The sequence below is a fragment of the Equus caballus genome, chromosome 29, assembly GCF_041296265.1.
Source record: "Equus caballus isolate H_3958 breed thoroughbred chromosome 29, TB-T2T, whole genome shotgun sequence".
NCBI classification, from domain to species: Eukaryota; Metazoa; Chordata; class Mammalia; order Perissodactyla; family Equidae; genus Equus; species Equus caballus.
Window position 1 is genome coordinate 23,655,661 of NC_091712.1, and position 27,142 is coordinate 23,682,802.

General features: G+C 43.0%; 1 protein-coding gene and 1 long non-coding RNA gene across 36 annotated transcripts in view; one reads left to right on the forward strand and one right to left on the reverse strand.

Moving 5' to 3' along the window:
* The window catches only part of KIAA1217, a 711,513-nt gene that overhangs the window by 251,477 nt on the left and 432,894 nt on the right, over window positions 1-27,142 (reverse strand). For 6 of the 35 annotated variants that reach the window (XM_070254907.1, XM_070254909.1, XM_070254905.1 and 3 more), the window contains exon 1: window positions 21,031-21,250. The exons of 23 other annotated variants lie outside the window; for them this stretch is intronic. Coding sequence is in view for 4 of the 12 variants with exons in the window: in XM_070254898.1 (XP_070110999.1) it covers window positions 10,380-10,481 (102 nt within the window). In the remaining 8 variants the exon portion in view is untranslated. Of the gene's footprint in view, window positions 1-10,379; window positions 10,639-21,030; window positions 21,693-27,142 lie in introns of those variants that run through there. 6 more of the 35 variants (XM_070254902.1, XM_070254901.1, XM_014737049.3 and 3 more) reach the window with 4 other exon arrangements.
* Window positions 13,137-15,112, forward strand: LOC138921373 (uncharacterized). The gene is made up of 2 exons (XR_011433890.1): window positions 13,137-13,237; window positions 14,721-15,112. It is a non-coding gene; the product is annotated as an uncharacterized lncRNA (long non-coding RNA).

Consider the following 27,142-nt stretch of genomic DNA (forward strand, 5'->3'; position numbering starts at 1 on the left):
CTGTGATCAAACTTACTCTTTAAGTCAACAACAATCTTGGGTATGGGTCCAGAATAATGGTGCAAAAGGTGAACGATTTACTAAGGCAGATGACGAAAACCAATTATTCTCTTTTGGAAGTTAAAGAACATATTGAGGATTTTCCATCGCCAACACCTTTGCTCTACAGTTAGAGAAACAGACCAGGTGTCCAGGGACTTGGGTAGACCTGGAACCAGCACTCAGCAATCTGACCTGAGTTCCGTTTCCACCACCCACTGCTCTCCCATGTGGTGGGAGAGACTCTCTCCTACTCGTGCTGATTTGACGTGGGCCTGTGGCTGATGATGAGATGGTGGGAAGAGACGAGGGGCCCTCTCACTGTCTCTTACAATCACAGAATCGGAGATTTACTGAGTATTTTATGTAGCATGGGGCCCTAAACTTCAGGCAGAGGGGATGGTTTGGCATTTTACTACTCCTAAAAGTGCCCCTTGATAAATATCTGCATTGTTTGAACACATTACAGAACTTCCTGAGGTAACCAAACCTATTCTACAGTGCTGGGTTGCACAGAACAAAAAGGGTCTTTGTCCCAGGGCAACATTTCTCTGAGAGAAAACCAGCGCCACTCATTTTCCCTTCAGTGTGATAAGCCGCAAGCGGATGGATGCGCAGATCCAGATATTAGTCTTCGTGTTTCTGCCAAAGTATAATTCGCTATATGCTTTTTGATGAATGTTTAAAGCAATCCTTTTTATTTTTTATATTTTTTAAATCCTTTTTAAAATGGACAGACCTTGGCAGGAGGTTAGCAAGTCAATTATTGGCAGAGAGAAAGCATAGTGCCGTTTTACACCTCATTTTAAAGAGTAATTTCAAATATAATAGGTTGTTGACATATTGTACGCAGGGAACTGTTAGTTTGCCTGGTTTTATGAAAATCCAATATAAGTAATCTGACCTTTCTACCCAAATGAACTAGGGAACAATGATTTGCACCAGAATCCTTCCCTGTTCAGGAACAGAGTTTTTTTGTGTTTTAATTTTCAATAGCATCTCTCTTACTAACTTAATGTTAACGTCCGTGCACTGAAATTAACTAACTGCCGGAGAAGGGAGCTTTAGGGCAGGAAAACAGAGTTAAGGGTTAGCCACCCCTGCCAATTCCAGAAAGCACACTATCTCTGTAATAAAATGTAAGATAGTAGGAAACGAGATTTGATTTCTGAAAATTCAACCCATGCCCAAATTTCAAGACTCCACTTATTATGTAAGCCATGCAACAATGTGAGTAGAATATCAAGTTGTTTCTTGACCAACATATGCTAAGTATGATACCTAGATGAAAGAAAGCAGGTGTGCTTCAATTGGTGCTTTTTCTCTCTTTAAAGCATTACTACTCATTTTAAGCATTAACTACAAAAATAATTTGACTCTTTTAAAAAAGCCTATTTAGCTATATTAGCAGTTAATCATTCTTCTAAGATCAATTCAGATATCTGGTCCCCTCTGCAGTCCTTCCAGGGTCCCTCCCCTGGGGCGAACTCTTCCCTCCTCTGCGTTCCTATAATGCTTTACTCATATTCCCGGCAGGAGATTGTTCCCACGCGGTCTGTATACGTGAATCTCTGCTGGTAGACTGAAGTTCCTGGAGAACACAAACGGTTTTTATCAATCTTATATTCCCATTAGCTACATGAATTCCTGGCTCTTAGTGGACGCTTAATGAGAATTTATTTAATTCTATTTATGGAGAAGACGAAGAGCAGAAAGTTATAAAAACCTCAATCTCATTGTAATCAAAACTGACAAATTTCAACTCCAAACTTTTCACCTCCTATTACAGATAGTCACATGATAACGATAGCATACTGGCAGATTTTTTTTTTTTATTCCTATATCTAGCCGCAGGGGGAGCTGTTGATGAGTAGCACAATGGTCAAAAGTAGCAAATGGCATTGAAGGAAGAGGAAAGATGAAGTGTTTGGATAACCAATAAGAAACGATGAGTCTTCATGAATTCACAGATTTCGAATTGAATATAATGTGGCCTCCAATGTTCTGTATAAAACAGAGCATCTTTCTGCCTTATTCTCTTTGGAATTTTATGGCTTTCTCCTTCCCCTTCTTTAGAGATAAATCCTAGAGTTCTTTGATTTCTTTTATGGCTTTAATTATTCAGACTTCCCTCACCCCTCCTGCCAGTCACAGACTATGTCAGTTCCCCCATTAAACATCCCTTATCTTTTCTTAACACTCACCACGCTTGTAATTATTTCATGTTTTATTCCTCTTAAGATGGAATCCTTGTCCATGTTGCTCACTGAGGTACATCTATGGCCTAGCAGTGTCCAGTACAAAAATAGATACTCAATATCTTTATTCAGTGAACGGAGGGAAAAAGGAAGAAGGGAAAGAAAAACATTCACAAGAAGACGGGAGAGACAATGATATCAAGATGGGAAACAGGCAGCTATGGCTGGCAGGTCAGTGTCCCTTCCCCCTCCACTTTTCTAACTGAGCTGCTTCAAGAAAGAAGCATCTCTTCAGATATTGAGGGATAAAGACCAGAGCTTAAGTAAGAAAGCTACTAAGACAAGAAGTCTTAAGTAAGAAAGACTGCATAGGGAACAGTAGATGTTGCTGTGGAATGAAGGAGTATGCACTAACATGAGGATGAAGTACTGTCCATTACAGAAGATTTTTTAAAGGACCACACTCATACATAGTGGCATTATCCAGATGATTGTTATTGGACCTGAATGAAATGTTGGTGGATCTGAAACCACGTGTGAGCCCAATGTAAGCATTACCTATGGTCAAAGGTACGAAGTACTCAAGTCCGGATACATTATGAAGGCCATGGCCAATGTTTTTGAAATGTCAAGACCAACACGACAGTAAGTTCAGATTAAATTAAATTAAGAAAAACTTTGGTGATGATAAATGCCATGTCAGATAATTCCTTTCCCTGTTCTTGACAAATTCCCTGTATTGTTTTTATAGTACGAGTTCTTATCCTAGCCATTCTCTGAAACGCATCTTTGAAGGAAAAGGAAACATGTTATCGCTCACAGTTCAATGATTTCCTGGAATGTTCCATGCAACTCCCTTTGTGTTTGTGCTTTTCTTCTCTTTTTTTAACTCTAGAGCCGGTATTACTAGTTCAACACATTATCACAGACTTCACCTTTCATCTCCTTACACAACTGTGTCGAGCTGATAAAATCTGAACCTGTCTGCTTTTGTCTCATCTTGCCCACATGGTTCCTAAATTACCATTCGGGTATGTGTTCACTAGCAGATCCTTTTAAAAGGCAGCTTTTTCCTGTCCCTCTCTCTGTCTCAGAAATATAATGAAATAGGGAAAGACTGAATTTCAAGCACTCTAACACAGTTTTGACCTTTATTATATATGTTCTATCCAGCCCATTCACCTCAGAGCAGAAAAAGAAAAATCACCCTGTATTTGTCATATGGATTTGAGCTGTCTGATTGATTATGTCTAGCACGAAATCTATAATTACCTGACAAAACCTCAAATATTCCTCCCAAACCTACTATCCAATGGACAAAAAAATAATAAACAGGTTAGAGGCTCCCCACAGAAATGTAAACATAACTCCACTCAGTTGGGTAAGGCCAGTCAGTAACAAGGCAGTCCTCAGAAAGAAACAGCTTTCAAATCCAAAAAGCTAAATGCTTAGTGGTTAGCCTCCCAAACACACATGGGAGACAAATAACCATCTGTCTTTGGCTGGAAAACAAGGTTTGAGAGGTTAAAATGCCTTTTGAGAGTCAAGATGAGTCAGCGAAGGCAGAAGTGAGTGGCAGAAGGGGAAGGGAGTTCTGGCCTCCAAGAACCCAGAGTCCCTTCTGTAAGACATCAAAGACACCATCCGCACTCTACTGTAGCGGGCTGAGACCCAGGCAGGGGACAACACAGCAGGGCGGTGTGGCACACATTTCCCACAAGAGCTAATAAGCACGAGGGAATGACCGACGCCTTTACTTTCAAGCCTTTTTTTCTCCCCATGATGGCCTAGCATTTTGCACTCTTTCAATTGTAAGCTACCTTGCTGTAGACACTTCTCTCCTAGTCACCAACAAACAGGAGTAGCCGTGAATCATTATGAAGGAAGTATGATTGGAAAATTTATAAGTAGAAGCTAATCTTCAGTGGGTATTTACATATACAGAGAGAAAGAGGACAGGAGGAAGGACCGAGAGGGAAGAGGGAGGGAGGGAGGCTGAGCGTGCCAGGCTTTGGGAGAAGCCCTGGCATGCACATGCACACACTCACGTACCATATAAGTTGGGAACAGGGAAGCAGGACGACTAGAAGGATGACCTCAGCACGAGGAAGTGCCAAGACACAGACAGAAGAGCCTTCCTACCGAGAGCACTTTGTATATGAGTGCACCTTGGCCCTCGTCCAGGACATGCAAGTTACTCAGGAATTCTTTAATATTAATATTTTACCCGTAAGGAAGCCTCAGGAAGAACTCCCACTTTCCCTAGGCCTTTAAATTGGGACTTCCACAATTATTTACTCTTTAAGGCAGAGAACCGTCCAGCCTCTAAAACAGCAACAACCTAATCCCCCAGCTGGTAACACAGGTCAATGTTTTGTCATGTCAACTCTCACAAAATATTGATCAACCAATACTTTACCTTAAAGTCTTCTTCTCCTTGTGTGGCTCTCTCTGGACACGTGAAATGATATGTGCATCCTCTTCATATGCTTCCAGACAACAGATCCATCACCATCAGCTTTCTCTTCAGTAACAACCCAATTCTTTTCACCTTTCCATTCCTTTATCGCTTGTCACCTTTTCCTCCCTGAATCCTCTGTGATAACTAAAACGGGGCCGAACACTTGGATATGGAGCCAATACACTCCAATGATCCTCATATGCCAATTTTTTTCCACACAAACACAAGAGTTGAGGAATTTCGTTCTCCTGTGAAATTGGATCCTTGTATGTCAAAACTCAGATTCTCAAAGGCCAAACCACTCTGTCTACTGTGTCTTGGCTCAGTGGTTGGAAGGAGCTCAGGTGTCTAAATTTAGATTTTTCCCATGGCTTAGCTCAGGCAAATGTCCTTTCCATGCAATGTGCATGGCAGCAGGCCCTGCAACGCTTCCCAGACACTGACTGCCCCGAGTCCGTCCACTGGGTCCTGGTTACCACAACCAAGCTTACACCACCGCATCCCCAAACTCCACACAGCAACCCCACTCTGCCCTCTTCACCCCCACCTATCCCTTTTTGCAGGTGGGGTCCACTACCCCTTCCCCCAACCCATCCTGAGAAAGATCACTGCAGAAGTTTCTTTCTCTCACTCTGTCATACATCCCAGGAAGGCCCTCACTAACAGCACAGCCTCTCCACCCACAGCACAGGGCAATGGGTCCCCTCTCACACCCCATCCCCCTCCCTCACCCCCATCCTCCCCTCCTGGGAGAGAAGTGTTCACTAAGTCCCAACACAGAATGAGAACTCAGGATCCATTTCCCATAGAAACAAAAGAAAACTCAGAGCACAGTGGGTCAGTTAATTTGCAGAGTAAATTCACTTCTGTGGGGCTATTTGGAAAACGGGTGCCAAATTCCACACAACCAGCTTAAAACATAAACTTTTATGGGCACAAACAGTCATTTGGGGAAGCACATATGCACAATGACAGAGAGGTGTTGATACACAGTGTCTGTGGTGTCTGTGGCGTTGAGAACCTCCACTCAGAACTGACATTAAACAGTGACTTCAGATAGCTCTGGGCTCTTTTAGGAAGGGGCGTTTGACCCCTCGACCTCTGATACTGTGACTCTATTATTACTTTCCTTGTGACAGTCCTGCAGACTAGGTAAAAAACAGACATCTCCGTTCACAGACAGAACAGGTCAGGCAAGATAAATAATGTAACATTCCAGCATTAAACAATTTCTGTCAAGTCTAGAGAAAAAGTTGTAGTCTAGATAAAGCTGTTAGTGAGCTATTTTATGTCTCAAAACTGTCTTTTTATACATGCTTGTGTCTTTCAGTGTATAATGACTGCACAATTCAAAAGTTGACTGTGTCATGAACGATTACAACAAACACTTTCTGTTTTTTTTTCCGTGGTGTCTCTCTCAGTCTGAGGTTCCCTCACCACTTTTGGAGAGCGTTTCTGAGAAACCTGTATGAAAACATGCTTCCTGAAGGAAAAGGGCTGGGTTTTGCATCCCCTTCCGAACCCTCCAAAGAGATTTGACTCTCGTCTTCATTTTTCCAGCTGGCACCACACACACACGAAACCCAGGCTTACGATTCCACAATGAGAGTATTTTGATCTAAGTTATCTTTCCTTCCTACTTAAGCCCTCACCACAAGGCCTAAACCTTTCTGTTTTCTTTACAGGGTGAGAAAAACAAACCCAAGGAAGGCCCCTCGGTTTCCTACAGGGGACAGATCTGCAGGACAGAATTTTAAAGCCATGGGAAAATTCCAAATTTAGACACCTGAGCTCTTTGGAGCAACTGAGCCAAAACACAGATGGAATGGCTTGGCCTTTCAGAATTCAGTTTCACAGGAGAGAGAGTCCCAGCCCCGGGTGTGTGTGTGTGTGTGTGTGTGTGTGTGTGTGTGTTGGGGGTTGGACTGGGGGGAAAGGGAAGGAAGTGGAAGTTTGCTTGCTTTTCCTCTCACACTCTCCCTTTTCTCCATCTGGGAAAGAAGGGGTGAAGGGAGTGGAAAGAACCAAGACAGAACATTCTGGAATGACCCCGGTTGGAGGTGGGACCCCAGCAAGGGAGCCATCATCAGGCTACCCTGTGTGTCTGTCATCTTCAAAGGTGCTCAGGCTTCTAGACGGAGGGAGTAGGGAAAACACAGAATTCACTTCCAGACTCCAGAACTTTCCAGAAGAGACCCCCAAGCAGAGCCCATTTTCAGCGCCAAGTATTTTGACAAAGTTCATATGAAGGTAATTCCAGGTGATTTGACAAACATGCTTTCAGTTAGGAAAGACTATCTATGAGAAACGGCCAAAGTTTAATTTGTGAAAAATGCGCTTTCATTTTCTATTGAAAGAAACACTCACAAATACAGCCACACAGACAGATCGTTCTATTTTTTAAAAACACCAGAGTCCCCTGCAAGCACAGTCTCTTGAATATTGACTTTAGCTGGAATCTCATCACAGTTGAATGGGGCAGAAGCAGCTTAACGTCGCCCCATCTGCATCTGCTCGAATCAGACAGCAGTTTGTCTTTGAAGAGCTGCCTCTGAGCCCAGGGCTTGGAGGGAAAAGTATCTTTCCAGAAAAAGCTATCACTTTTGCAATGACACAATGCTGACAGGCATCTACAGGCTCATTAAAACGTAAGCCCGGGGATGACAGGAATTGCTTCTGAGCGAGTTCGCACCCTGGGCTGGCTCTATCCTCAGTCATCATAATGCTTAACTTCACCTGGCGGTGCTCCGAGGCGAGTCACAGGTCCCCATTCTCAGGCTGGATCTTTCAAAAATTTGCTTTTTCTTATCACCTTTCACTTAGGTCAACCATTAGCCCTAGATTTTCCATGCCTGTCAGGGTTTCAAATATCCCATCCCACTGTGTGTGCATGTGTGTGTGTGCGTGTCTCTGCCTTTGGGGTTTGGAGAATACAATACATAATCAAGTATGAGATCTTCCCTTTCACTCACATTCACTTCCTTTTCCCCCATCCAGAATCTGTCTGGCCTCTAAGACTTGTCATAGACCGTACTCATCACCAGAGTTCTGTGTTTTTTTTTTTTTTTTTTTTTTTGAGGAAGATTAGCCCTGAGCTAACACTGCCACCAATCCTCCGCTTTTTGCTGAGGAAGACTGGCCCTGAGCTAACATCCATGCCCATCTTCCTCTACTTTATATGTGGGACACCTACCACAGCATGGCTTGATAAGTGGTGTGCGTGTCTGTGCCCGGGATCCAAACCGTGAACCCCAGGCCACCGAAGTGGAACATGCAAACTTAACTGTTGTGCCACTGGGCCAGGCCCCCATCACAGAGTTTTAACAGCGTGATACTAGGCATTGGGATGCATGCTGCCTGGGAGGGGCCACCACTCAGCTCCTCCATGCTGCCTGGTGTGGTCCACTGAAGGGAGAGCAAGAAGAGGAATCAGGAGGCAGAGCCTGATGGCCCGGGCATAACAGAAATGAGGACACTAGGAGGGGAGCCATCAGGGTGTGTGCCCAAGCCACCTGGGACTCCTATGCTATCCCGCCTCATGCATATCCTTCTGCCCTTCCTCCAGAAGGGCCAAAAACTACAGGCTGGGGACTGTTCTCAGGAAGCCTGAGTTGTGACCCTGAATAAGTCACCTAAGCTTTCCAGCCTCAGGACCTCCTGTGTCATTTGGGGATGGCCAGAAACATCTTTCAGCTCTGATTCTCTGAGTTAGATTTTGATCTGAATTAGTTTTGTTTCTCAGATCAAGACTAAGAAGACTTAACGAGGTAGGAATTCAACAAGAAAACTGTCTTGGGATTGTGTGAGGGAATCAGGGACAGTTTGATCCAGGATCGAGGAGAGAAGAAGAAAGCAAGAAAGGAGAAGGGTCCTGTATTGGATCTGAGCTACACTCAGATGTCTGGCGAATCTTGTGGACCTGTTCTGATCAGCTCAGGGGAATTCCGAGAGCGGTCTCAAGGGCCCCTCCCCTCCCATGCGGCTGCATCCTGTCTCAAGAATAAACGTGGCACTTCCTGCCAGTCACTTCTCTAATACATGTTATCTTGCTTTTCATGTCCTCAGAGACCCAAGTTTTAAAAAGTCATTAGCAAACCAAGTAGAAACTGAGGGGGCCTCTCCAAAACAGAATGCTCTTGCATCCTCCATTCTGGCAGGAGCAGAACTCAGGTCTCCACGTAGAAGCCATGACCCATCCTTCCTTAGCAAGCCCACCAATACCAAGACTGTGGATTTCCTTGCCTCACTCTACTCAAACCATCTTTGAAAAAAGCTTTTTTCTGATTATCTTGGTTAAACACATTTATATGTACCCAAACCCCTGTGCTCTGCCTCGTCCAAATTTTACAGTCCTGAGACCCTGGGCCTTTCTCCTTTTCTCCATGGACATGACAAGCATCTGCTTTCTCTGACCTATGGCCTTCGGTGACTTATGCTGTCATTATTCTCCATGGGCCCAACTTTCCATACCTCGACCCCCAGCCCTTCGCTGCCAGCTCGGCGTCACCTCAGCACAAAGATGTCTGAACGAGGCACGCCAGGCCACAGAGTCAACCTCAAAGACTGCGAGAGCAACAGCAGTGTGAGCCAAAATGTTCCAGTGCTCCAACACAACACACACAAGTGCACAAACAAATCCTCATATTGCCAAACGTTTCCACTGAAATTTAAAACTCAAGCTTTTAAAACCAAACTTGGTTCAGTTCCTTCAGGAAAATTCATGGTTTCCCTCCCTTCTATCGCTACCTCAAGCTTTTCCTAAACACATTTCCTAAGCTTTCTTTCCAGAACATCTTAATTCTGACAGTGGGAAGTCGGGCACATGAAACGACAGATCAGACAAAGACTCAGCAAATGAAGTCCTGTTTTAGGGCTTTTCATTTTTGGAGCTTTGCTTGTTTCTTCATGTGGCCTTCAGCCAAAGTCTCTTCTTTGCGGCCTCCACTGTCTGAAAACCTTTTCCTCCCAGGAAGAAGGGCTGGTCAACTCCTCAAGGCCTGGGAGAGGTGAGGTTTCTACTGTTCCAGCTCCGCGGGCTCCTGGGGCAGCTCAGCGACGTCAGTGAGTAGGGATTAAGTCAGGAAGGAGCAAGATGGGACACGCCACACCTCCTCCACTCTTTGAAAAGGTAACCCAGACCGGTTCAACAGAAGCCATGGGGGTTTTAAGAGACTCCTAACCCAAGCATTAAGGCAGAACCTAAGGGAGAGGCGGAAGGAGGGAAAAGCAGCTTTTTTGGTTTCTGAGAAAATTCTTAACTGGAAGCACTCGGTTTTCTAATCTTTGTGGCGTTTACAAATCAGGATCCCGCAGACTCATTATCTCAGCATCCAGGACGGTAAAATAGATTACACCTTACCCAGAGACCTTCCGTGTAATCAAAGAGAAATGCTTCCTGCCTTTGTACAGAAAATGAAGAGATTTTTCAGGGTAAAGAAAAGCAATTTAATTATCATTAAACAAGGTTTAACTGCTGCGGGCAACCATCCTCTGCACTGAAGCACCATTTGACTTAAAAGAAACCCTGTGACCCACAGCCCTCTCCAGCTCCCACGCAGCAGTAAACGGCCAGGAACCGCTCAGCCCAGGTGAGCTGCCCAGGTAAGGAGGGGACACACTGCACAGCGGATGAGAGAGCCCAAGGAGGGGTAGCAACCCCCGGGAGCATGCCACTTCTGTACCTTACTCTTGTCTGCGGCACTGCAAGGTCCCCGACAGCAGAAACTCAGGAAGCTGCCGTCCTTTCTCGGCCTTTCTACAGGAGGACACACAGATGGCTCCATGTCCAGATCCACAAGTGGACATCAGCAGTCACCTGCCGGGCCCCCAGGCAGCAGGACATTCCCCATCTGCACGTAGCTCGCCTTCAACTGTGCCCATCCTTCTTGCGAGTTGGCCTGACGCACCCCTGACAGACAGAGGCCCAGGATTTATAGTGTGATTCATGGATCGAAAATACTGGTTTTTCATTGCTACGCAAATGCAACCTGGGTGGGGTTTAGGTAAATCCGGATGTGGACACCAAAAAGGAGGGTGCAAATGTACCTCTTTCCCATACCTCTCACTCGGCCAAATGGGCTGAACCCACACACCACTTGTTCAAGAAAATTCAAGTCAAACAGGGAACAGAGCGGGCAGGAGCCATTTAAAGTTCACCAGCACACATCTGGGCAGTTAACGTTCTTGTGCAGTTTCAGATTAAAAAGAGACAGATCTTTACTAAGTTCACATCAAAATTTGTTTATTGCGCCTCTACCATCATGAGGCAAAGCCCAAATTGCCAAGGGTCTCACCATCAGCGTTTGGTCGAACTGCTTCATGGTGAAAAGCAATGCGGTCATGGTGAGGATGCTTCATTCTGTGACCACATTGGCCCCAAAACCCACCTGGCAGAAACTTCTAGAACAACAGAATAAAGAATAAAGACAGAGGGTGGGGGCGGAGTGAGACCATGACACACAAATGCTTGAGAGCTACCCAAGAATATGCCCCCGATTTCCTGATGGCATGACCTGTGCCACCCACGCTGCCTGACCATGCTCAGAACTTGGTCTCAAAGCACACCTGCTGGTGTGCAAGGGTCACTCGGAGGAGTCAGAAGCCTGGATCCCAGACCTGCTCTCGCCCTTGCAAGCTGTGAGGTTGACCCAAATCACACCACTTCTCTGAGGCTCAGTTTCCTGACCTGTAAAATGAAGGCGCTCAATGCTATCTCCTGCCCTTTCCAGCACTTCCATAATTTTTACACACAAGCCTAAAGTACACAATGCCCAGAATTAAAGGTGCTAGTGGGACTGTCATTGTCTACACTGCACTGTTCAGCCAACCTTAGCTGGGTAGGATCTGAAGGCCCGGCCTGTGCTAGGAGCAGGGGGAGCTCAGGGTGGGCTTCGTGTGGGAGCTGGCGGTTTCTACCATTGGCAACATCTTACCTCAAATCAACCACCACAAAACGAAAACAACTGAGTTGGACTGAAATACAAATGAATGGTTTCTTTTTTGAGTTGAGAGCACAGAAAAAGGCAAAAGTTAGCTGTATCATAATGTCATTGGAAAACTCAAATTCAGGGACATCTGACACGTGTATCCCGTTTCAGACATTATGCACCAACCTATAGTTTTTTTGTGGTTGAGAGGGAACATTCTAGTGACCCAAGAGTGAATACATGAGAGCCAACAAAAGTGTTGAGAATTAGGAAAAAAACGAAAAAAAAAGAACAGAAATACCAGCAATCAGCCTTTGGGTTAATGACAAGAACACTGCATTGTGTTTCTGGACACTGGGCATGGGACCCTAGGTGGGCAAGTCACAGATTCTCCGGATTCTGAAAACTGCCTGCCTTGGAGGTCTCCACAGTGCACTATAGGGAGCTCTGGCGAGCCAAAGGACCCCCTGGGGACAGTCACAGAGTTGGAGGGAGGGGAGACTGGCTCAGCTAAAAGTCTTCTCTCCAACCCCACCCTGAAAGGGGCTTCTGTGTAAAATAGTGTTTGAACAAAAGCTAAATATTTTCTATCACTCTTCTGCTTAAAATCCTTTGCACTACCCTAAGAATAAAATCCAAACTTTTATCCTGGCTTCCTTAGCCTCTGGGCACCTCTCCCAGGTCACCTGGGTCCTTAGGAGATAAATCTTCCTGCCTCGGGGTCCCTGCACTTCCTACCTGCCCACGCTCTGCCTGGCTGTTTGCAAGACTGGCTGCTTCTCACAAAAGCCTCTTGCTTTCCTTGCCCGCATTCATGGTCACCTGAAATCGTCTGCTTATCTGTCTTCTCCTCTGCTTCCCCGTGTGAGGTCGAAGCTCTCCGAAGGCGGTGGCCCTTCCAGCAGGCCCAGTGCTGGATTTCCAGCTCAGGAATGTGCACACTAGAGACTCAGTCAATGCTGAAGGAATGAATGAGTCAATGATACTCCGTTCTTTCCAAAGCTGATGATCACACGCAGCTGTACCATCTTCATGCTAACCGAAATTGCCTAATTCAATTCAAATGCAAAATGCACTTTCACATACTTCATCCTCAAAACCATACTCCGAAGACTTTTTGTGGTTCAGTGGAAAGCCACTGGCTCTGGACCTGTTGGCCTTGAGTAACTGAGTAATCTTGGACTAGACTGTCAACTCCTGGGTTTCGATTCCTTCTCCATAAAGCTAGGATGTTTTCTGTAGCAGCTCTAAGGTCCCTCCTGTGAACAACCTACGAATATTTAAAACTCTGATTGGTAGACTCTTATCCTTTCTCCCAGAATGTTCTGTGAGATGTTTCCATTGTAGGGGCTTCCATGTATGGAGCATCTACCGCACGCTGGGTACTGGGTTAGGTATTTCTCACACACTTGCAATCTGCAAACCACTTGGCTGCAGAAACGGAAGCTTCCTTAGATCAAGTGACTTGCCCAAGACCACACAAAGAGGTAAGTGGTAGAACCAGTTCCCAGCCCTAAGTCTGTCCAAGGACGAAGGCCAGATTCCTCCCACTTCACTACGGTGCCTCATGGAGCAGGCCTACAAACATGGAAGCTGCGAGAGCAGTCAAGCAGGTGAGGGACACAGGGGTAGGACGGAGAGTGAGGGACTATGGTGAACCCGGGAACCTGGATCCCCCATCTTAATGGGGCAGCTGCTACTTAGCTCTAGAAGCAGTTTTAACAAAGGAATTTGAGCCCAGCATTTCCCAATCATCTGATTTTTCCCTTATAATGTAAGAAATTTGATTTTTATGTAAAAATTTCCGATTCTACAAAGTTCCAGTGGCTTATCAAAACGTACAGAGGCCACTGTGCTGGCCTTTCTGGACAACCTGGGCCCAGGCCTGGTGCCTCTGATCTATATTTATCCTGGCCTGCACAAGGAAGTCACCTGTGAAAGCTGCCCAATTTGTCCCATCAAGTCCAGTGAGAGTTTTTGCAATCACACGCAGAATATTGGCAAGGGGAGTGCGTGTGCTTGGGGGTAACTATGCAAAATGTGTTCACAAGGCCATGCTGTGAACCACTGGGCATTCTTTCTCTCGGGCGAATTCTAAAGGTCTGCTCACAGAGAGCTGGTTTCTGAAGGAGGGATCTGATCGAAGCTTGCAGCTCTCGGCCGCTGATGCCAGGAGGAAGGTGTGCATTCCTGACAAGTCAGCTGCAGGCTTGACTTCAGAGGCACTGGTGACAAGTAGCAAAACCGATTGCTGTTGCAACCTCCTCCGTTCTTCAAGTCCACCCTTTGGGGTCATGTTAAAATGGCAATAAAAGGTAGGAGGCACAAGGAGGACGCGAGGCTACAGAGGCAAGGAGTAAATCATTCGGTGCGTGGTTACAGTGTTTGCAAATCCAGGCTCGTAAAATGAACAACAGTGTTCACAGCGAACACCTCAGGGATCCCAGAAAAATGCCCTGGGCTTGAGTCAGAACCGCCGGGTTCAAACGCCCGCTCTGTAGCCTACAGAATGAAGTCTCTAGACTCTTCTAATCCTTCGTTTCCTTATTTATACTTATTCCTCTGTAGGATTTCTTCAGAGGGTCACATGAGATAATTTGCGTGAAAGTTTCTGGCATACAGCGCGTAATAATACTTGTGGGCATTCCAGGATTTATTTGCAGTGGTTTGCCTGCATACAGGGAAAGGCTTATTGCATTGTGTTGGCGTGCATGAAGGCGTTCAAGAGTTAGACGTATACGTCTTTAAAAGTCAGTGGTATTTAATATGTGTAGGAAGAAAATACTGTATTTATCCCACCATACACAAAGTTTGGTCCATTTTTCTAATGATACAGAAAAAGTTCAATTAGGCTTAAAAGTGACCGGCCACCACCCTGAGGCTACAGTAATTATAGTCTCTTTAATGGAATTGCTTAAATTATGGCTCTCCTTATTTTGCACATCACAGCCACCACTCTACCCTTTCTCCTCTAAGCATAGTGATTCCTCATTATTTCTTAGGTTAACCAACTAACGTCAAGCATATGTTTACTCAAAACACACCACATTAAGAGACATTTATTTTATATTTTTTCCCTTTTGCAAATATTTGCAGTTAGCTGCAGAATGGAGATATTTTATGAAGTCAAAAAAGTACATATCTGGGAAAAACGTGAAGTTTCAAAAGGAGCTTTTGAGAAGGAGAAAGAAGAAAAGTCTAATTTCAATGAAGATACGTACATACCAACTTGTGCAAAAGAATGGATAAATCAAATCTACTGTATTTGTGGTAATGCATTCTGTGCATCTGAATTAAAAAGGAGCTGGAGTTGAAAATAATGTCTAAAGCTTTCTTCAGGGATTCTGAAGTATCAAATGGGTTGTTTCTTTTCTTTCAAAAGGCATCCTCCAACAGTATGCCTGCTATTTTTGACTTGTCTTGCTGTAAAAGAAAAGTCTTTACAAATCTAAATGTCCTGTATATTAAAATATTTTCGTTTTCATTTAGGAAAGTGAATCATTATTATATCGTTACAGACATCATACGGAAGCCTAAGTAATCCTTTATCCAAAATTGATCCTTAGTAAGCTGGCAAGGGGCAAGGTCTAGTCATCAAGTATTTTCACGTGAACATTTTAAACAATGGGTCAGAAGATGGCCTGACCTGGGAGGGTGAATTCACTGCTTTTATTGAAAAGCTCGTGCAGCTTAAACATATTTAATCCAAACACACCTGATGCTGAGAACCCAAAACAGCACTGATGGGAAAGGTGGGGGTCCTGACCGGAATAAACTCGGTTAGGGAAGATTCTGCTGGGAACGAGACTACTAATGGCATGAGAATTGACTGTCCCTGTGAAGGAAAAGGAAAAGCAGAGAATCACCACTTTCCTCAAGGGACAACTACATGAAAGCACAAATATGCTCCCAGGTCAGTGTGTGAGACGAAGAGAGTCGCTTTCTCAGTCTACCTGGAAACTGGCGGTCTCCCTTCGAAGAACACAGGCCACACCCCACACAACTGTTTCTGTTGTAAACTGGTTTTCAAATTTTAAAGTATTATAGGCATATGATAAAAATATAAATAGGAGAGAAGTCCAGAAGTCAAAAATAAAAGCTTCTGTCTTCACTAGCCCACTAGGCCCTCTTTCTGATTTATCAGGCATCATTCTAGAAATTTTTAACGTGTAGATATGTATACAGAAAATGAATATGCTTTTTCATACAAATAGGATCCAGCCTTTTTAAAACAAATGGGATCATGCTCTCTGTACTGCTTTGTAAATTGTAATGTTTATTTACTATAACTGGGCTATGTGTCCACACCTGCACACGGGGTCTATTTCATATATTGTCATGACCACAGTGAAGCGGCTTCTCTCAATGCGCCATAACATACTCTCAGACATTCATAGTGACAGACCGAATTGGTGAGTTTTTTTGAGAGGAAATTGAGCAATACCTTTTGACACTAGCAATCCTAACAAACTAGTAGTAGTAAACTAGTAATTTGACATCTAGGAATTTATTTCTCAGATTTGCTGATATGTGCACAGATACACAAGGTCATTGCAGTATTTTCCTAACAGGAAGAGAAAGAAGCAATCAAAACAGCAATTAAAAGGGGTCAAGTTAATAGATTATGAGGGCACTGCTATAATTGCTCTCAAAAGAGAATAGTTTTAAATCAGAGTTTGTGCTATTCTCACCATCATAAACACACAGACACACACACAGACGTGCACACACACACACAGTCCCCAAAGAAGAAATTGAAAATTGTCTTTTATGAGGCATTTGGCTGGCGTTGCTTTCTGCTGCAGTCTTAAAACTTACCCTGAAAAAGGTCCAAATAAAGTTACACTTAAGGATGGAGTCCATACAACCTTTCCTTCAGCAAAATTTAAACAGATTAAAAAAAAATCGTCCCTTTGGAACAGCAGGCTGAATGATGGTGGTGACACATTTACCTTACTAATGACTACTATGACAATGTGATTTGACATCCACATGACATTCTGAGGGGTGTTGACAAGCATTCTTAATGCCAAAGACTGAAAATCACCAAGGGCCCACCTGAACCGCTGCTTTCTCAGCTGTCCCAAAAAACATGTGGTGCCAGGTGGCCAGGCCAAAGAAAGTCCTTTCTGAAAAGTTCACAGGGCCACACACTCTGGGATGGGGGTCTTTGCTCTCTCCATCTTGCATGATCTGAGCAGAGCACAGAGCAGGACAACCAGACAGGGAGGGCTCATAGCTCTGAGGACAGTCCCACCATCGGGTTTATGGGGACCAAGGTTACCACCTGCATTTACTAAGCTAGTAAAACCACTGGTGGGAAACCCCATTACCACTCCTCTTGCTTCATCATGTGCTAGCAGACAGGAGTGCAAGTTAAGAGTCCCATGCAACGGCACATAAGGTGTGAAGTGAAACCCATAATATGGAATCCTGGAGCTGTAAGAGGCCACAAAGCTATCACCTGCCTTTACTTTGGATGGACTGTTCTCATGCCATCACAGGTACATTCTTACAGAAAGGAATGCACAGCTTCCTAGATCTCTAGAGAAGGATTTCTCCAAATGTATAATATTTCACATTTGCTCTCATCATTCATACAAATGGGTAGTTCTAACTTCTTTCCGCTGCCTATAAGCCCACTGCCTGGAAACAAAAGCAGCAGAGCTTCCTGTCATTAGAGTAAAGCTCATCCCAACCTCCATCTTTCATCCCTTCCTAGCTAAGGTTGTCTAGATTTCCACTCTCTCCACCACAGCCCACAGGTTCCAAGGCCTCCAGTTGCCCAGAAGCCACACAACTGTCACCATGAACCAAGGAGGACCTGTTGTTTTGGTATTATAGGGGACAGCAGATTTAGTAACCTCAGGATCCTGCCCACCTTAATATCATGCCTCCAGAAAAAGTTTATGGGAAGGCAATCAATATTGGAATGACTTTCAAGGAAATTCCACCCTGAAATACAAACTGGCCAAAATTCACAGGCCATTCATGGTACCTGACAATTCATAATAAAAACAGATCCCAAACTCGGGGTCCCCTGAGGAATTTTAGCTTCTACTAAATCACGTTTTTAGCTGCTTAAGAAAGAGTTGAGGAAAGAAAAGCAAGAGAAAAGTTTGATTGCTGGAGGAGAAAGGCACCCGGCCCACTTCCCCTGCTCATCCCTCAGCCACCACACATCTGAAGAAGAAAAGCAACGTTATCTGGGAGGACACAATTTTTCAGGATGACTTTTTGTGGAAATAAATAGAGTTTTGGAAACTTACTCCCCATCAGCGTCAACACAAGACTGTTTCTGATGAAGTTAAATTGACGAATAGCAGTGACAAGGGCTTGAGCCTTAAACAGCTTCTAGAAATAGCTTCCCTCCCACTCAGATGAACTCTCCACCTCTCCAACGGCCTGTCCCGCAGGAAGCGCGAGTTCCATTTCCCAAACTGGGAGATTCCAGGGCCTTTCTTTCTGAAGAAATAATTTCCATAGAAATTCCAAAAAGTTTTTAAAAGGAAAAAATATGATTTTTAGAGATCACTAATTCCTTTCTTAAGAGGCTTTTAGAAATCAGATGCTAGATTTTTTTTTGGAATATGAACAGACCTACATACGTTCTTCAATGGAAACCCTGTGTTACTAGGAAGTCATGGAGGCAAGATTCGAACCCAGACACCCGGCTCTTGAATCACTGTGCACGCAGCCTCTCTGACTCAACTAACCTTTACTAAACCCCGCTAGGTACAAAACACGCTTCTAGACGCAATCATTACTTATTGATCAACAGATAAGCTCTGAACAATGCAACAATAAAGTGTAATAAAAAGCTTTAATGGACTTCCAAAACAGGGTCTGTGGGTTAAAAAAAAAAAAAAATGCATAAAATATTCATTAGTGATTCTGAACCTATCTGGAATTTTGGCACCCTATGGCTGTTTGATTTCGTGACCCTTTTTACCTTCAACTTGCTGCTTTGTGGTTCCCATTTGGAGCTGAACTTTGAATGAAATAAATATTTGCTTTCAGACTCACAGATCTGCCCTTGAGATAACCAGAGCTTGCTCAGCACCCAAACCAGCGCTGGGCACTGGAGTCCACAATGCAGCCTGATGCCATTCATGTGACCACATTTAATTCATTTATATGTTATCTGGGACAAAATGAGTTCGACCTCAAGCAGCTCAGAGGTTAGAACACCTTTAGAATCCCACTCGATGAGCCTAGCCGGTGCTCCTTCTTCCAGGAGGCCGGAACCTGCACGCTGCCGAACAGTCTGACTTGGAAACATTGGAAAAGCCATTAGGAAAACCCTGAGACTAATAGAGTGTTTTCCCTGGCTAGGAACACGGCAGCTAAAAATAACACAATGGAAAACATATTGTCTCTTACATACAATGGCTGTAGAATATAATTATGGGCTGTTTCGGTCTGGGATGTAGAAAAGCGAAGGAGGTGCCAAGGTCTGGAAGACAAAAGGAGCAAAGACAGTCTGTCCAACCCCTCACTCCCTGTGGCGATTCCCACAGCCCCTTGGTGACTTGGTTTCCTGCTCAGAAACCCTGGGACAGCAAAACCTGACTCTTCCTTATAGGCCAAGAAATGGCGGAGGCAGGTAAGAGTTAAAAAGGTGTAAGTCTGTGAAGGGACTTGAGCTCCTACCAACAGGTGCCAGCACAAAGTAAATTGATATCACTTCTCTAACCTGTCTAGAAAAAGTGTCACAAACATAATTAATGTAAAAACACAAATATCCTACCTCCTTTGACACACAACATTTGGTATTTTAATTAACTTATAGAAATAATTGCTGCTGCTGGGAGTTATGTCACTAACACGTTAATTTTTTTCTAGAACCCTAAAATAAGGAAAAAACAATCAGGAAATGTAGAAGGACAGTTTATTGCGTTGTCTATTTTAGTATCTCTCTGAGCCACAGTTTCTTCATCTGGAAAGTGGGAATAAAACGATTTTGCTAATCTTACTGGGCTGTTGCAATGATAAGATAAAGTAAAGCATATGAAAACACTTTATAAACAGTCCAGTGCCACATAAGCAGTAAATAAAAACAATCACTAACACGTGGGGCATGAATTCTGAGAAGTGCAGCTATAGCTATTTTGTCATTTAATCCTCACAATGCCACTATTATCACCCCCAATTTATGGAGGAGAAAACTGAGGCTTAAGGACATGAATTTCCTCTCCCAAAATTACACAAGTGGTAAGTGGTGAAGCCAGGACCCAAACCCAGGCCTCCTGGTGTTAGGGGCACAGTTCTGTCGCCCAACTGTTCTTCAATCACAGCGGGAGCACAATAATCTGTTACGAATATCAGTTCCGGCGCGAATCCATATTACTTGACTGCGAAATTTCAGGAGGTTCGCATTCTCACACATTAGACAGTTTTACAAATATTTTCATACCTGCTCAGTTGCTCCTAAATCGTTTTGGTTTCAACAGCCCGAATTCCCATTTGCCAGGTATCTTTAAATGATTCTTAACTTTGTGCTTGAACCTTCCACAGTGTGTGAAAGAAACAAATATGTTTTTCACGTCTCTTTAAGCTTGGTGGCGGGCTAACTACTCACATCACGGCCCAATGTCCCCAGATTAACCTCTTTAAGTCAACTTTTCGGGTCTACAGCTCCCTTTAGAGATTGTTATCATATGGATATGGCTGACAAGACTGTTGACTCAGTCTCACCAGCAGAAACCCTGTCCCACCAAAGCGAGGTTTCCTTTTTTAAAGCAGCCTTTAAAAACTACTTTTATCAACCATTCTCCTCACCCTAGAAGCCTTTATCTGTCCTCTTAGAATTCACAAGTCCTCCTTTCCTAAAGTCCAGAAACCCTGATATCGCAAACAGGATATTTTTCTAAGTCTCACAAAATGCCTTTGTGAGAAAAGTAAACAGACACACTTAAGGGGAAAAAAAGTGCAATGTTCACAAACCTGACTGTTTCTGTAACATTTCGTGGATTTTTATTTTTGCCATTTTACAACTTGGAAATACAGAAATACTCATAGTCCCAACTTCAGGTCTAAGAGTTAAAAAAAGAAAGAAAGAAAGAAAGAAACCAGCATCTGGGAATAATCCATAAATACATACATTCTATCAATCCTCAGATCATCCTTCTAACCTTTATCTGTGGCATTTTTATAGCATTATTCACAGGGTATAATCAGCATAATGCATAATGCATCACTTGTTTTTCAGCTCTATTCAAAAATCTCTGTTCATTCAATAAAAAAGCTCTGAAAAAAACAGCCCCAAAGCACGTACATTCGGTGGGAAAGCTCTGCGTACTGATTCAGTTTTCCTGCCAACAGAACAATGCAGAGAAACAGAGCTCAATGTTTCCAAAATAATTTTTGGCAATAACTCGAAAGAAAAAAAAAAACGCATATTTACCAGTACCCAGAGCTCCACAGGTAAAGTCGAAAATCTAATTCATCTTCTGGAAGTTTTCGTCTCTAAAGGACTCCAGGGTCATCCTTCCGAGCTGTCAGGTAAAACCCCCCTCCATGTCTCCACCGTTTTCTTTTGCAATTTTTCCCAGCGAAACTCTTGTCATTTGCATAAAACCTACTTCTAGCCTATAAGGACTTTTTGAGTAGCTACTTGTTAAATTGGCTGTCTTGACATGCTTTTTCAAGCATGACATCATAAATCTCCATAGAAACCCTAACCCCACCTGCCTACATGCCAACGTTACCTGTCAGGCAAAGACTTAAACAATCGTCTGAAATTGTTCATTAATGAAACCCTTTTAGGGGCTTTGGATCCCTGCACGGTATAATTTGTGCTGTTGGCAGAAACTTAGCCAAGAGTGATGGCTTCATTTTTCAAAGCCTGAGCTGTTTTGCAGAAAACAATGATCAAAATTATAGGCATTCGTTAATCCGCCTCTCCCCATCTAACAACGCACTTAATCGGCTGAAGAAAACCCCACAGAGCAGCATGTGCCTCTCTCTGCAGGATGAAGTTACGTTGAAAATGTAGGTTTTGAAAAACCTTCAATTGATACTTCTAAGGCTTTTCTACTCTGCTCTCCGGCAACCCCCCTTCCTACTTTTTACCAGCAAAACTTGCAAAACAGGTTCCTTGCTGGAATGTGTGTGCATGTCTGTATGTGTGTGTGTGTGTATGTGCATTTTCTCTTGGCCTCTGTGGTTGCAGAGGTGGTAGGAGAAGGTGTTGAGAATTTTTTAACTCTTTCCTAACACACGCACATCTTTTTTTGTCCTAGCTGGCATAAGTTACCAGAATAACATCAAAGCCAATGATCTTGGGTTTTCTTGCGAATGGTCGACAGGCTCTAAGACATTCAAACTCTCTTTTATTCACTCACTTTTCACCATACCAAATGTTATCAAATCCCTAATATCTGCATAAATCTTTGGACAAATTTCTGCCAAATTTGTGCCCAACTCCTCTTGTAGGTGGAGGTGACTCTGGGCTTAGCTCTCTTTCTTCTCACCTCTAAATTTACCGCAGGACACACCTCACACTCCAAGTCTAAGTCTGCCGACCTCAAGGGACCAGAAAGGTTTGAATGGGATTTGCTCTAAACCCATGAGAGTTTGTAATGATGTTATCAAATGGCTGTCAAACGCCATAGCAGAAAGTTCTTCAGGGTGACTGAGCAGGGAACCGGGAAGCACTGGAAGGCAGCCTCAAGCAGAATCTGCTCCAACACGGCAGTCTTGGAAGCGGCAGTAGCTGAAAATGCAGCCTGCTTTAACTTGCCACAGAGCCTGCTGCAAACCGCAACAGACTCACAGCGTCTGACCTCCAAGGTCAGAGAGCAAGTTTTAACCCCCACACCTTGCTGAGCCGGCCCAGGTATTTGCAGAGAGAGCAATCATTCGTGAAAGCTCTCAGAGCGGCTCTTTTCAGAGAAGGAATCCTAAATGCTTTTGATCCCCTCCTCTGACGATTCTGAGTTTCGCATTGCCATAGTTCACAGTCAAGAGATGGGACAGTACCTTCCAAGGGAACCGGGAACTACTCTCGTTTAACACAGCAGCCGGAGTAGGAACACTCCTCAGAGGCAAGACTATTGTGAGAGATTCAATTACTGCCTCCGTGAGATGAAAATACATCCAGACGAAGTCTACACTTGTGCTTTACCCAGTGGGGCACCCACACAATGTGAAACAAACAAAAACAAGATACAACCCGATCTGGGCTTTATTCAGTGAAATCTGAAGGTAGGGCGGAGGCACTATTCAATTACGGTTATTCCTCAAAGTTCCATTAGAGAGAGAAGCATGTGGACATTGATTCAGCAGTCAGAGTGGTTATAAATTACACCAAATCTTCCCTTTGGGTTATTTAGGAAATCACAATATCACAGCTTTTACTTATTGAATTCAAGTTTGGAAATGAGGGTGAGAAGAGTCAGAATCTGAAAGTCAGGCAAATGGAGATTGTCACAAAATAACTCAGATGTGAGAGCCAGCCGATTAACCCATTCATCAGCAGGGGGGCGAGGTAAACACCGGACAGAGGAGTTGGTAACCAACAATGACATCACTATGATGATGCGAGGCTCTTGAAATATTTAGAGCAGGGTAAGTTCTGGACAACAATCTCAGCAACAACAATACATGCGAGGGCTGGACAGAAATCCCAAGGCTTGCTTAGAGGTGACCAGCCCAGTTATGACTTTTCCTCCCATCCCCAAATGAGGAAAATATCAAGCAGGATCAAGCTTTTATAGCACTGAGATCTGCCCGATAGCTACAGAGTACCACACTAACCAAGTCAGAGCTCAATATGCATAGAGATGGGCTATTTTGTTTCTATATTTAGCAACCTCAGAAGTAGCAATGATGGACTTGGATAGCAAATAAGATTCTTTCCCTTGAATTTGTTTCAACAAAACTCCTATAACAGATAAAAAGCTGCTCATAATAGATGTAGAAAAGACCCATGAAAATATAAGAATAAAAGTAACTGATGAAAGACGTTGGACTTAACCCTTTATGGCCTGAAATTTTGTTTCTTAAAAAAATATGAGTTAGAAGTTGTCACGTAGAAAAGGAATACTTCTCTGAGTAGGAAAAAAAACAATACTTTTAGAATTAAAATAACCAATCCTTACGGCATTTAAGCCTCAGGACAACAGTATAATGCAAGGATGATTCTTATCCCCATATTACAGGTGGAGAAAGCGAGCCCTGCAGAGGCTGGGTGAGTTGAGTAAGTTGGCGTGACCACTAAGTGTCGGAATCTCCACGTGAACCCAGGGAGACCTGAGATTTGAATCCAAAACACATGTGCTTAACCACTACGGATGTTATCCCTAGTCTAATAAAATTGCTCATCATCGGACATACTGCAATCTTCACTAAGCAAGCCATGCTGAAGGGTTTCTTTAGTAGACTAACCTGAAAGTACATACTGGATTGCAAAGGGTAAACATGGACCTTCTGCAGATCCACCGAGATACATCAAGTCAACAGATGGGACCAGGGTCCAGAATAGTCCAGATGGGGAGAGTCTATCAGCACAGCGGTGGCATTTATGTGGCTTTGGGCTATAGGGAGGCCTGTAAGGACTGAACAGAGTAGGATTAACATATTACAGCTCATAACCCCAGGACAAATAGGCCCCTAGAATGCAGATAAGGCTAATGAAACAGCAGACTCCCGAGAAAGGTCTGCAACCTAAAGTTCTGGATTAAAGAAAAACTGACAAACACCAAAAAGAAAAAAACAAGTATACATTTTATATGTCAAGAACACACTGTATCACCAAAAGAATAAGGGCACTTGAATTTCTTTTTTTAAGAGATGCTTTTTTGGTGAGGAAGATTGGCCCTCAGCTAACATCTGTTGCCAATCTTCCTCTTTTATTTTTTCTCCCCAAAGCCCCAGTCCATAGTTGTGAGTCCTAGTTGTAAGTCCTTCTAGTTCTTCCATGTGGGATGCCGCCACAGCATGGCTTGATGAGTGGTGTGTAGGTCCATGCCCAGGATCTGAACCAGTGAACTCTGGGCTGCTGAAGCAGAGCGTGCCACCTTAACCACTATGCCACTGGGCTGGCCCTGGGCACTTGAATTTTTGAGTGAAACAATGGAAACCAACTGTGGTCATTCCCTAATGCTAAGTCCTTGAACTTTCACTCGGTTTTTGTTTGTGGTTGCTGTTTGCTTTAGAAATTATCCATTCACATTTAGTCAACTTTTGCTATGGTGCTGAGCTGATGGTCAGTTTTGTGTGTCAACTTGGCTAGGCTATGGTGCTCAATTGTTTGGTCAAGCCCCACTCTGGATGCTGCTCTGAATGTATTTTTAAGATGTGGTTAACATTTAAATCAGTAGACTGTGAGTCAAGCAGATTACCCTCCACAGTGTAGGTGGGCCTCATTCAATCAGTTGAAGGCCTTAAGAGCAAAGATTGAGAGTTCCTAAAGAAGGAATTCTGACTTAAGAATGTGACATCAGAATCCTGAGTTTCCAGCCTGCAGATCTTGGGCCCAAGGATGCAACATCAACTCTTACTTGAATTTCCAGACCATGGGCCTGCTCTACAGATTTCAAACTTGCCCAGTCCATATAATTGTGTGAGCCAGTTCCTTAAAATAAATCAAGTTCTCTCTCTCTCTCTCTCTCTCTCCCTAACCTATTGGTTCCATTTCTCTGGAGAAATCTGATTAATAGAGCAGATGATGCCAATATGTATGTGTCCAGTCTTCTTTTCTGGCTTAGATTCCAGCTGTCTCCTAACTCCAATTATCTAACAGTTATTTTCACTTGAAATACCTACTGTAATTTCAAATGCAGCTTGTCAAGACTGAAACCCAAGCGATTGTTTAGTATTTATTGAGGATGAACTGTATTTTATAAAGAAGAATAGACATATTTGCTGTCAAATTAAGATGAAGGAATATAATCAATTCACTGATTAGTACAGTAAATATCAATGAACTGAATTTCCCCATTAAAAGACAAAGACTAACAGATTTGTGCTAAAAGAAAAAACCTAGTTGTATCTAGTTTCTAATAGATAGACTCGTTATTAATAAAGAAAAGTTGAAAATGGATAGTAAGTCATACCAGACAAATGCAAACAAATGTAAAGCAAGAGTGATAAGATTAATATTAGGAAAAGTTAATAAACATTAAACAGAAAAAGGGGTCATTTGGTAATGTAAGAAGACATAATTTATGAAGAAGGGATGATCATCATAAATTTGTTTACAACAAACAACAAAACAACTAAAAACTAGGAATGCAAGACGAACAGGATAAAAAGAAAATTATAGTGAGCCTTAATTACAATATACAATATTGTACAATAATATATAATATACAAATATAGTGAGCCTTTGTTTAGAACTGAACAGCACTAGAAAAATAAAATAAGGACTGAGAAGAAATGAATGATACAAACAACAAACCTGATATACATGTGTGTGTGCACGTATGTGTATATATGATGACTGTAAAATAGATCATTTTTAATGAATATTTATGGAACACTTACACATATCAATTGTGTATTTGATTATTCAAAAAAAAATTTGCTGAACAAATCCTTAAATTAAAAGTAGGAATTTTAGGGGGCCGGCCCAGTGGCTCAGCAGTTAAGTTCGCACGTTCCGCTTTGGCAGCCCAGGGTTCACTGGTTCAGATCCCAGGTGCGGACATGGGACCACTTGGCAAGCCATGCTGTGGTAGGCATCCCACATATAAAATAGAGGAAGATGGGCACAGATGTTAGCTCAGGGCCAGTCTTCCTTAGCAAAAAGAGGAGGATGGGCAGCTGGTGTTAGCTCAGGGCTGATCTTCCCCCCCCAAAAGAAAAAGTAGGAGTTTTACAGACTGTATTCTCTGGTCACATCCAAGAACATTATAAATAAATAATGATAATCTCAACTACTTGGAAATGAAATATTCCTGGGCAACCCTTAAATCAAAGAAAAAAATCAAAATTGAAATTTTCAATTTTATTTAAAGAAATAAAAGAGGAAGTATTTCATACAAAACTGCAGGATACCAAATACACACTTTGCAGACAGTTCACAGCCCAAGCTGGTGTCAGGAAATATATGCCCTTAAATGCCTTCATTATTGAACAAAAAATACTAAAAATAAATGAACTTAATACTCATTTTGAGAAATTATAAAAGACAACAAAGATAAGTTTAAAAACTAAGAAAAGGCAACTAGTTAAGATAAAAGTTGAAAATAATGAGATAGCAAACAATAATCTAAAAAAGATAGATAAATGCAAACTGATTCTTTGAAGAAATTAGTAAAACGGATAAACCCGAGAGAGTGCAAAAATGACATTTGCTCTCTAGAAGCTTATATGGGCACTAAATTTCTTGGTACTTAACTAGAAGTAAAATAGATGCTGGATGGAGCAACTGGAGAAAGAATCATGGAGATGGGGCACACACATGCTCGACTTGGAAGAGCAATGGTTCTCACACTTTTAATACTTAGCACACTTTTGTATAGGAGAATGTTCTGGTTCAGTTGAAATGTTTAAGAACAAAAAGGAAAGAA